The sequence below is a fragment of the Pelmatolapia mariae genome, linkage group LG3_W, assembly GCF_036321145.2.
Source record: "Pelmatolapia mariae isolate MD_Pm_ZW linkage group LG3_W, Pm_UMD_F_2, whole genome shotgun sequence".
In the NCBI taxonomy this organism is placed as follows: domain Eukaryota; kingdom Metazoa; phylum Chordata; class Actinopteri; order Cichliformes; family Cichlidae; genus Pelmatolapia; species Pelmatolapia mariae.
The window spans coordinates 39,076,539-39,089,184 of record NC_086229.1 but is presented as its reverse complement, the minus strand read 5'-3'; the positions used below and the strand labels follow the sequence as shown (position 1 = coordinate 39,089,184).

Here is a 12,646-nt window from a genome sequence, read left to right as displayed (position 1 = left end):
TCTCGGTGTAGATGAGGCTGGGGGTCATGGGAGGCCACCATAGCAGTCTCTTCAACATCATGACATCATCATAAATGCTGCTGGACTGTCTGATGGGCTGACGGTGAAAAAGCCGTCGGGAAGGAAACAGAAGACATTTCAGAGGCTGCAGCAGATTTCTTTGATTTGGGGCCTTTTTCAGCTTTATTGGACAGAGCAGTGAAGATAAGTGACAGCAAAGCAGAGGGAGAGAGAAAGGGGGCGTGGTCAGAATCAAAGCCAGGCCAGCTGCTCTCCACCTCGTGGCACATGGTCACCTGCTCATCCTAGTGAGCTCCACCAGCAGCCCTTTCACACAGTTTACACTGTCAAACACTGTGTGTGGACCTCAGCTAACAATAGGCTACATTTAAGTCTGGACTACATGCTTTTATATTGAGGCAGATTTTTACCTGTTTTTATTCCATCAGCAGCTCAACATCATGAGCAGCTTTGACATAAAGACATCAAACTCAAGCTGACTTTAAACTGGATCTACTTTTAATACAGGGGCTCAAAAACAACCAACATCTTTATTATATATCAGGACAGAAAGTCATCTCAAATGGAAAACAGCTTTATTTGGAATAATCAGCACTATCAACTGGTTTGGGACCAGTTTCATGTCTTTCCAGCTTCTCCAACAAAGTTCCTGTAAAATCAGCATCTTTATTGGTTTGATAGTGATTGATTATTCAGTCCCAATCTGCTGTCATCTAAAGAACAAAATGATGTTTCTATGAGTCAAAAAGCTCCAGATTTGCTGAGTGTGTGTGTGAGAGCTGCTCGCAATAAATTGAAAGTGTTTGAAGAACAAAGAGAAACAGATAAAATCAGCTGAGTCATAATGAGAGGAGCAGCAGAATAAAGCTCACACTGACAACATTAGAACAACGTGACAGAAACACATGTATTTGTGGAGAACAGAGTGTTTTGGAGCTGTTCTCACACACTGTTGTACTGATCACTAAACAGCAGGGGGCGTCCTCACTACATTTACAGCACAGCTGGCAGCTCAGACCAACTCTGCTCTGCATAATAACTCACTGTGGGGTTTATGTAGTAATATTTGTCATGAGCTGTTACATAAGTACAAATATCTGTGTGAAATACATGCATATTAATAAAGAAAAAGCAATAATTCAAAGTATTTTTTACAAATGAGAAGTTATATATTTGTTTCCATAACTGGATAAAATATGAAAGCATACATAATGTTCTCGTCTAAGAAGGAGGCCCTCATGTCCACATGAAAAATCAGTTAACTATCAGCTGCCATAAAAATACAAAATAATATTACCACATGATTAAAAGCTCTGTACATGAGACCTTTGAAGGAAAGGTCATCGTGTTTCACTGATCAATCATTTTCATGTTATGTTTAAATTATATAAATTCATTTCTCACATATTTGGGGGATTTAAAAAAAAAAAAAAAATTTTCCTGAGATGAAAATAATTTTGGAAGTAATGAACTTTTTTCTGCAGGCATCACCAAAGCAGATGGAGCCACATGTTGTATTTGGTACTGATTTGATGTCAGATGCATAAAACACTGAGGACCAAAAAATTCCAAACTGTCTGCTCTCTAAGTAGAGATGTCAGTGCTGATCAATAATCAATAAGTAATTCATTTCTAATAGGCTTTTTTTTTAAAGTAATATGCCATCTGTAAGCAAAAACAAAAACCCACGTGGTGTACATCTGAATATGTAGCATAGAGCAGTATCAAGGTGGAAAAGCCATCTACACAGCTTCCTGATGCTTCTTTACATGTTTCATTTATACCAAGATCTCCCAATTTATTTGATCAGTGATGCTGTTTGAGTAAACTTGTACCAATGTGCTGCTTTTTTGGTTTTTTCATCCACTCTGCTTCTCATCTCCTCCAGTTTCTGGACCTTTTCTGTGTCTCCTTTCTGCTTCATCTTCTCAATCAGGAAGTCCAAGTGGACAATAGTGGACGCTGAATCAGGAGCGATCTGCTCCAGTCTGACAACATGTTGGTAGGACTCATCCAGGAACTGGGACTTCTCTGCTGTCAGCTGTTTCATTTCCTTTTCGAGATTTTCTAACAGGGTACACTCCTTCTCTTTTTCTTTTTGATACTTTTCATATTTCTGCTGCATTCCTTGTTTGTTCAGTGATGAATCAGCTGCTGTTTTCTTTGTTTCATTCACTTCCCCTGTACGAGTTTTTAACTGTCTGGCTTTAATCTCACGTTCTGACACATTCTTTTCATACTGCTTTTTCATTTGTTCATCAGTCTTTGTTACTCTCCTTGTCTTGGTCACATATTTCCACTTTTCTTTCACATGATTTGATGCAGGACACTTGTTGGTACAAACAGTGCAGCGACCTCCTTTCATGACCTCACAGCGTTCAGGTTTCCAGGCCATTGTGCATCCAGGATAGTGACAGTTCTCCTCACAGACTGTACAGCAGACAGCTGCTTCATAAAAAACTAAACCCCACATCCCACCATCAATATCTTCTTTAACTTTATATGCCTCATCAACTTCTACAGTGAACTTCTCATCCTTCTTCATCTCTTCCTCAAGTTTTTTTATAATTTCTTGGAGTTTTAGAGCTTCTTCTCCATCTCTATTCAGAGTTTCTTGTCTCTTTTTTGCCATTTCAATCTGTTTTTCTGCTTCTATCTTTTTTGCTTCTTGGATCTTTAGAGCTTCTCTGATCTCAGCAACTTCTGTCTGTTTCATTTCAATAAACTCCATTCTCTCTTTTAGGTTTTGGATGCAGGCTTTCAGTCTGATTCGTTCATTTAACACTTCACCTGTTTTCATTAGTTTTTGAGGATTAGATTTTCCCATGAAGTCTGTCAATTGATTCATGTTTTCCTGTGTGAGTTCCCATAAATGTTTTGAAAACTTATTTTCTTCTGTTCGGTCTTCATACTGTGAGTTATTAAATAGGAAGTAAACTGGCTGATTCTTCTCATTTTTGGCACATTTAATTTTTGCATCTTCAAGAGCTTTAAAAGCATTTTCAGGTCTGCTTCCATCTGAGTGTGTGATCAGAGCTACAGTGTTTTTCTCCATGATTTTTCCAAACAGAGACATCACTGAATCAAAGACGTACATCAGTCGGTCACTCAGTCGATTATCACTCGCCTTCATGACCAAACCCGCTGCATGAACTTCATGGACTCCATCATCTGATCCAAACAAGTCCAATAATCTTTCACTGATGATGTCATCATGTTCGATCCCTCTGGTATTTCCATAACCAGGAGTATCGATGATGGTCAGAGAGTAGGGCAGAGTTTTATCTTCAAAACCAAAGATCTCGTACACGATCACATCTGATGTCTGACTTTCTGTCTGACTTCTGTCCTCCTCCTCTATGATCTGAAACCAGACTCCATCCTCCCACTTCACTCCCATGGTGTAGTTGAGCAGAGCGTTGATCAGTGTAGATTTTCCTGCTCCTGTTTCTCCCACAAGTAAGATGGTTTTATTTGTCTTCCCTGGATTTTTTTCTCCAACAGTCATTCTCGTCAGAGTTCCAAACTTCTGTTTCTTTGGTCTGAGCTGGTAGACAGCAGGAGGTCCTGAACTGATCAGCACACTTGTGGAGATGATGTCTTTCAGTGAGATATTACTTGTCCTGGAGAAAAAGGAGAGTTTCAATCAGAGGGCAGAGTGAGTACAGAACTCTTTATGAGTACTGATATCTGTAGTGATGCAGCTGCTGTACAGCTCAGACTTTTTACAAACACTGTGACGTTATAAATGAAATAAACCTGCAGACACAAACACGGTGACAAAAACTGAACATTTATGTGATCAAAATGCAGAAATTAGATGAGGTCATTTTCTCCGTCTGTTAGAAATCAATAATTAATTAATTTTAGGTCACACCTTTGTTTCACAGGAAAGTGAGTCAGAGATCAATCAGCTTCACTGTCTACTCATTCAAAGAGAAACTAATATTCAAACATTGATTTATTACTTTTAACACCAATGAACATCTTTTCACCATGATGTTCATGATGTAAAACTAAAATAATACATATTAACTCAAGAAAACAAAATTTTCTGTTGCTTAACTAAGAAATATTTTTGGTGCAGTGATTTTTTGCATACAGGTATAACAGAATAGCTTTAGTGTTTTTTTTTTAAACTTCGGTATGAACTTATACAAAATGCAGCAAGATATTTAAAAAACAACAGTTTTATTGATTATAAAATACATAATATCGGATTCATATCAGTAATTGCAGTAATCTAAATTTATAATATTGGTGTCGGACATAATAAAGTGGTATCGTGCCATCTCTAGTCAAGATTATTGTGGACTTCAGGAAGCACACAGCCCCACTTCCCCCAATCATCCTGACTGACATCCTCATCACCACTGTGGACTCATTCCGCTTCCTGGGTACCACCATCACCCAGGACCTGAAGTGGGAGCCCACCATCACCTCTACACTGCAGTCATCGAATCCATCCTCACCTCCTCCATCAGGGACAAACAGAGACTACAGCGTGTTGTGCGCTCTGCTGAGAAGGTGATTGGCTGCAGACTCCCATCTCTGCAGGACCTGTACACCTCCAGGACACTGGGGCGTGCAGCTCGGACCACAGCTGACTCTTCTCACCCTGGACACTGTCTGTTTGACCTGCTCCCCTCAGGCAGGAGGCTCCGGTCCATTCGCACCAGAACCTCTCCCCATAAGAACAGTTTCTTCCCCTCTACTGTTGGACTCATGAACAATAACCATATGACTGTTCCCACCACAAACACATGACCCTACACTGTGTTCACTGCATCTGTTCCATTTTTGCACTGATCATCACCTGCATTCAAGTATATATCTATCTGCTTAGCACATTTAATTTTAATTTTTATGTTTATTTAAGTGTTCTCTTACAGTATGTTTGCACTAAGTACCGCAGCAATTTCCTAATGTTGTAAACCTGCTCAACATTTGGCAATAAAACCCTTTCTGATTCTGATTCTGAACAGATTGAAGTTCCCTGGTGCAATGAAAACACTCTATGGATGTGTGGCTTAGAATTCAGTGATGGTCTGATAAAGAACGCTCAAGGCCCCTGTTGTGTTTGCCTGAGGGGATGTGGACAGCCATGATGATAAGTGGTAAATTTCTTCGGCAAGTCAAAGAGTCTCCATTTAACAGTGAGCAGCTCTGTGTCAGGAGACACTGACATCTGAATGAAAGGTTGACTGTGCAACAAAAATGGAAAAAGAATTACTGGGTAACTGTGGCAGGTTTCTTCAGGCATGCTAAGTGTTGGCTGAGGAGAAAATAATGGAAAGTGTTCAAAGTGTCTCCTGTGACTTTGATGGAGACTGCAGGATGATTTACAAAAACCTTCAACGGATCTATATCTTACCTGACAGTGGTCTTTGTAGAGCTTTCACACAGCTTCTTTCCTGACTCTCCCAGATTGTTGTGTCTCAGGTCGAGCTCTGTCAGATGGCAGGATGGGGAGCTGAGAACTGAGGACAGGTAACCACAGCTTTTCTCTGACAGGTTACAGCCACTCAGTCTTTAATAGAGAAACAGAAGAAGAAATGTAATAACACCACAGTAATCACACGCACACACAGACACACACACACAGAGCAGACTGAGGACTTAAAGATGTTCCGATCCTCATCACACATCAGCATAGATGGAATGTAAATGTGATATATTTAATCTAAGGAGCTTGGGAAAAAAAGGGAGCGTTTGGACTTTTCACCTCTCATCCGAGAAGCTTCTTCATTTCTAACGTCAAATGGTGGAGAGTCCCAGATTTAAACCCAGTGGGAGTTTCCCCCCAAAGAGGGAAAAAGAACCCCCTGATGATCCTCTACCTAATCACATGAGCCAAGGTGTGAAAGCGGGTGTGGGTCCCAATCAGCCTGGGCCATCTGACCTCAGGAAATCATATGATAGGGTGGGGCCAGGTTTCACAATGAGCTCACATTTCAGTTTAATCGATTTTCTGTTTGACGTTTATTCAGCTGTGTAAAAACTATAACTTTAATTATAACCGATTTACTCAGGAACAAATAAAACACTGATAAAAGCCAAACAATAACATTTTTAAGTTATCTAAGTGACTTATATATCATGTTAAACCTGATTAGCGAAAGACCGCGGTGGGTTTGAAAATGATGTGCCGAGAGTTCTCGCCCCGGCTAGCTATCGAGCTGGTGGGTAAAAGATGTCTCTGAAAATGTTGGAGCATGTTTACAAATATTTGATGTCTTGATAAACCGAGCAGATATTTCAAGTTTAAACAGCTACATTCTCGCCTGAAAATATGTTAAAAGTGTATTTTGTGACCCAGAAAGAATAATTAGAGTGACATTAAAACTAAGTAGCTGCTGCCATTGTTGGAAACTGGAATTGGCTGGGTAATGCTATGAATTCTGGGATAGGTTAGGCGACCAAGGTTTACACCCAACCGATCCTTTAAATCTGGGGAAATGAAGAGTGCATTTGTTGGCCGCATTTGGAGGAGTCTTCGAATTATGACAGCCTTTCTCAAATTGCTGTAATGCAATCGGCCTACAAATGCGGCCTCCGAAGGAAGTAGTCACCGGATTTTGGACACAATTTGTCTTTCGGGATCTTACAAAGCTTTAAACGACGCAACAACTATTAAATAAGTCGTCAATGATTTTGATAGTTAATGTAATCATGACTAGTAGACTAATCGTGGCAGCCCTACTCACAAGCTCATGTTTTTAACCTGTGCAACACTGGTAACTATCTCAGTTAGTAGCTGGTAATGGTGTTTGGGCTGATGCAAAGCAGAGTCAGTAAAGATATCTCTTGGCTGGCCAGCGAACGCCTTAGTGTTTTCCTGGACAAGCTACAGGAGGTGGCTGGGGAGAGGGAGGTCTGGGCTTCTCTGCTTGGGCTGCTGCACCGGATAAGCAGAAGAAGATGGATGGATGGGTTATAATAGCATTTATATAACAACGTGTGGAAGGTGTAAAGAATGTGGGGAAATTTTTTATGGCTTAAATATATAAAAACATTAACATTATTTATAATAAAATTAACTCTAACCATTAAATATGTTTTCTATTTTGTGGATTTTAAAAAAACATTCCATTGTAGTAAAACCTCTGAATGAGTCCTAACTAGGGCTGGGCCATATCATACTGTTCATGATAATACCGGTATAATGTCGGGCAACGAAAGAAAATGAAATATCGCGATAGATTATGGGTAAAACGCGCATGGGCAGTGCCTTTGTTTTCATATGCACATGGCGGAAAGAGCGTGCCAGCGACGGAGAATGAGAAGGGCGAAAGTGGATCGTTGAATGAAACAGATGAACCAGAACTGGTTTGTAAAAATGCTGCAACTTCACTGGTGTGGAACTGGTTTAGCTTTCATCCGTCAGATACACGACAAAGCACTATTTTTGGTAGAGCGTGCTAGCAGGCCGTCGTTATTACCGTGTTTTTTTGGAAAATACGGTACACTTAAAATCAATCCTTTGATTTTTCTGAAACTCAACAGTGCCCCTTATAATCCCGTGTGCCTTATGTATGAATTCTGGTTGTGTTTACTGACCTCGAAACGATTTTATGTGGTACACGGCGCTCGAAAATCTGTCAAATGTGTTAGTCCGACTTTGCTAAGCTACGAAGCCGGACCGCTTGATGGATTGTCGGAGCATTACGGCTATCGTAGGCAGGAGCCTCGCGGAGTGATATGTACTGTGCTTCAACATAATATTACCGTAATGTGTGTGTTTAACCTCTTTTTAAGTTTTGTGGATATTATACACGGTTATGCTGAGGATATGTCGGCCAATTTCCACTGGAAATGCCTTTTTTTTAAACTGTCAGCAAGGAATTTGCATTTGCACTGTTAAATTTTTATATAACTTTAATGCACATAAAAAAAAGATGTTTGTTTAAGTGAAAATACACTGATTTTTTTGCACTAATAAAGTTGTGGAGTTGTAAAGTATTTTGTCTAGTGTCAATTATATTGTCAGTTATATCGTTATATCAAATTTTCAAATGTATATCGTGATAAATATTTGGGGTCATATCCCCCTGCTCTAGTCCTAACCTGACAGTTTGCAGTTTACAGTGTGGATTATTCAGTAGAGAAGAAATCAGCTTCACTTCTGAATCCGGCAGCTTGTTGTTACTCAGGTCCAGCTCTGTCACACTGGAGGACTTTGAGCCAAGAAGTGAACACAGAGCTTCAAAGCTTCTCTCTGAGAGATTACAGCCATTCAGCCTGGGAATAAAAAAGACAAACTGTAAAACCGATTTATTTTTCTTTCCTGAAAGAAACAACAGTATAATAATTCCACTCACAGAGCTTTGTTGGAGGCTTCAACCACTGGTAGCAGCCCTAGAAAAGCCTTTTCTGAAGCAGAGTATTTCTTCAAGTCAAACACATTCAGATCTTTTTGTGATGACAGTATGATGAAGGCCAGGGCTGACCACTGAGCAGGAGAAAGATCATCTAAGACTGTTCCTGATTTCAGGAACTGCTGGATCTCCTCCACTAGAGAACCATCTTTCAGCTCATTCAGACACAGGAACAAGCTGATTCTTCTCTCAGGAGATGGATTTTCTCTGACCTTCTTCCTCACATAGTCTACTGTTAGCTTAATGGTCCGTGAGTTACTTCCTGTCTGTGTCAGCAGGTCTTGTAATGGAGGTTTGTTGGTCTGCAGTGAAAGGCCCAGAAGGAAGTGGAGGAACAAGTCAAAGTGTCCATCCAGACTCTGTACAGCTTTGTCAACAATGTTGATGTAGATCTCTGGTAGACGTGTTTGGCTAAAAGGATTTCCAGTTCTCCTCACACAATCCTGTGATTTAGCCTCCATGTTTTTGATGTGAGAGTCTAGGACCATAAAAAGTGCAGCCAAAAACTCCACTACACTCCGATGGACAAAGCTGAACACTTTGTTCCCATCCTTCCTGCACTGATGTTCCTCTTTAAAGAGGCATGAGAACATCTTTGGATACACAGAGACTCCAGTGAAAGTGTTTTTGTCGTCTGTTATTTCTTCTTCACTGAACATCAGGCTGTCTTTCTGCAGCTGGTTAAAAGCCAGTTTTATAATCATCTTAGTGAACTGGATGCTTTTTTCTAAACCGTACCTTGGTTTTAAATGTTTCATCTGGACATTCAGGAGTTTCATGTAAACCTCAGTCAGGGTCTTGGGCAGCTGTCCTCCCTCTCTGGTTTCCAGCACATCCTCCAGAACTGTAGCAGTGATCCAGCAGAAGACTGGGATGTGGCACATGATGTGGAGGCTTCGTGATGTCTTGATGTGGGAGATGATCCTGCTGGCCTGCTCCTCATCTCTGAATCTCTTCCTGAAGTATTCCTCCTTCTGTGGGTCAGTGAACCCTCTGACCTCTGTCACTATATCTATAAAATCAGGAGGGATCTGATTGGCTGCTGCAGGTCGTGTGGTTATCCAGAGATGAGCAGAGGGAAGCAGTTTCCCCCTGATGAGGTTTGTCAGCAGCACATCCACTGAGGTGGACTCTGTGACATCAACAGGTACTTTTTCTCTGACAGTAAAGTCCAGCTGAAGGCAACTCTCATCCAGTCCGTCCAACACAAACATAAGTTTATATTCACTCTTTTCAAAGTTTGAGTTTCCTGATGTCTGCAGTTTTGTGAGGATGTTATTTAGCTCCTCCTCTTTTATGTGCACACTTTCAGGAATACATCTGTGGATGAGTTTGGGAAAGCTGTACTCTTCATCACTTTGCAAATTTAGCTCACTAAACATGAAGGGAAGCACCAGATCTACATCCTGATTGGTTCTTTTTTCAAGCCAATCTAGCACAAACTTGTGCACCAGGAAGGTTTTACCGATTCCTGCCTGCCCAGCAGTCAGCACAGTTCTTATACTCTTTTTAATGCCAAAAGGGTGTGTGAAGATGTTACTGATTTCAGTTTCTGCAGGCCTTCCAGAGGCCATTTCAATATGCCTGAACTGATTAGTGGTGCTGTCTTCTCCTCCAGCTGTGATGTAGAGTTTAGTGTAAATGTCATCCAGGTACTTCTCATCTTTCTTTGATGTCCATCCTTCTTGCTTGTACTTAAACCTGACCTGAAGGTTTGACTGAAGCCTCTCTCTGTAATGTGTGATGGGTAGAGGAGACTTCACATCTGTACAAACATGTAAAGAACAAAGTGTTAAACTTTCTTCCCACGCAGACTTTAATGCATCATGTCAATTTTATCTATATAGCACATTTTATTACCTTGTAATATTGTATTAAATGTATTAAATCTGATTCTTTTTCATTCTTTTCTGGCAGAGAAAAAACCGACTCAGGAGTGGTCAAAACATTTATAATTCTTTTATTTAATCGTCTTCCGGAAGAGAGAGACATGCGCAGCCCAAAGCCAGTTGCAAATCTCTAGCATTAGAAACCAAAAATTTGTATCATGAAGGTGTTACTTTGGTCCTTTACACATCACACATATTTCCGATTAAAACAACTCCTTCTGGCCTGACTTGATGTGTGTGTGTTACTGTACTGGTTTCCTGTATTTTATTAATATGCCTCTGCATCTCTGCACTAAACTTCCTGTTTCTCAGTCTGGCTGAGCACTTGGTTTGTGCGTCAAAGCTGGCCTTTCTTAATACAGGCCCTTATTGTAAAAATACATAAAACAATATAATCAGAAAATAAGCACTAAGAACATATATTTATTCTTTAACACCCGTAATGTACTCACTGAGATTAAACAAAAATAAGCAGGTCTACAGCATCTTAAAGCAATGAAAACAGCTAATTAAAAATAAGGGCAGGGATAGCTCAGTAGGTAGAGTGGTCGCTCTATTATTGGAAGGCTGGGGTTCAAATCCACTCAACAGCAACCCTGAGCAAGGTACCGTCTCTACACAGTGCTCCCCAGGCGCTGGATTGGTGGCTTGACCGGGTGTAATAGTGTAATAGGGTGATATGGTACTACAAGGTCATTAAGATAAGATGGAGCCTGATTATTTAAGACCTTGTATGTGAGGAGCAGGATTTTGAATTCTGGATTTAACAGGAAGCCAATGAAGAGAAGCCAAAACAGGAGAAATCTGCTCTCTCTTTCTAGTCCCTGTCAGGACTCTTGCTGCAGCATTTTGGATTAATTGAAGACTTTTCAGCGAGTTTTTAGGACATCCTGATAATAATGAATTACAGTAGTCCAGCCTGGAAGTAATAAATGCATGAACTAGTTTTTCAGCATCACTCTGAGACAGGATATTTCTAACTTTAGAGATGTTGCGCAAATGTTTTTGTTGTTCAAATTTACATGATGAGGATGTAAACCTGAGGGGGTAGGGCTAAATAAGTATATACTTCTGCCTACTCCTTTTCAAACAACTGCATGGAATTATTTTATGAAATGTTGGTGAATGTATATGTTTGAAATAAAAATGAACTGAACTGAATGGGAAAACCCACAGAGTAAACATGATCAGAGACAACACTCAGTACAGATGTAAACACAGCATCATCTGTCAGAGTTAAGCTCTGAGATTTAAAGCTTTCATGGAGCACAGCTTTGGCTCTCCTCTGTTATTTCAGGTAAACTGTGGCTGATCTGCTGCTGACTTCACAGAAACACTGAATGTGACAGAGTTCAGCTCTTACCTGCTGAGAAGGCTCCCGTCTTCATCAGCAGCTCTCTGACTTGTTCATGTCCTCCATCTTTGTTGTTGAACAGGTGAATTCTCCATGAAAACTTTTCGACAACACCTGGAAGTGAACTTTTTTTATCCTTTGAAATATAATTGTCCACTGACGTCTTCAGTTCATCTCCACCTGTGAAGAGCAGGTAACATTTCTCCAGCCTGTGAAGCCCGATCACTCTGCTTGCTGCATTCACGGCCCTGTAGTCCTCCTCCGTGAACCGACCTCCGGCTCTGATCACCAGCAGGAACAGAACAGGGCTGGAGTCCTGCAGGACACACTGACAGAAGGCCTGAACCTTCTGCTCTGATTCTAATATGTCTGGAGTGTCCATCACTAGAATCTGCTTCCCAAACACAGTTCCTGTTTCCACAGAGATGAGCTTAGTCCCTGGTCCGAAGCCGGCTTTGGACTCAAAGGCTGCTTGTCCTAAGATGGTGTTTCCTGAAGAACTTTTACCCACTCCAGACTTTCCCAGAAGGACAATGAAGAGATGATCATCATGTTCCATGACTGAACACCAGAAACCTGCTGGTCTGAGTGCAGAGGTGATTTAGTTTATGATGGTGTGTAAGTGGCCTTTGTTTTTATTCTATCAGGATAATATAACAGTTATGATAATAGAAAAATCTAAATCTATTCTACTCATTTAACAAAAATATCCACTCAGGCTGAATGTTATGCTACACAGTAATCCTAGAAGGACGTGGGTATAAGATCAAGGATGCAGGTGGGGAAAGTCCCACATGGAGATGAAGGCGGAAACCTAAATCAGGGAAGCCTGGAAGGATGTTAGTCAGTCAACTGAGGTGCAGAAGGACATCATGAGGGGCTGTTTGAAAAACAGGTCTTACTATTCATAAGGACATTTATGTAGGTGCAGAGGTAGCGTAAAAATAATGTAATTTATTGCAGATTACTTGTATTTGCTTAATTGTTTACTGCGCACGTGTGTG

At 40.7% G+C, this 12,646-nt stretch overlaps 1 protein-coding gene across 1 annotated transcript; it reads right to left on the bottom strand.

Moving 5' to 3' along the window:
- Positions 1 to 1,627: 1,627 nt before the first annotated feature.
- Positions 1,628 to 9,103, bottom strand: LOC134622714 (uncharacterized). Its single transcript, XM_063468085.1, has 4 exons — positions 8,343 to 9,103; positions 8,089 to 8,262; positions 5,396 to 5,551; positions 1,628 to 3,644 (listed from the first exon to the last, which is right to left on the bottom strand). Exons 1-4 carry the CDS (start codon positions 9,101 to 9,103, stop codon positions 1,820 to 1,822), a joined length of 2,916 nt encoding a protein of 971 aa, XP_063324155.1. The 3' UTR covers positions 1,628 to 1,819.
- Between the last annotated feature and the right edge of the window lie 3,543 nt (positions 9,104 to 12,646).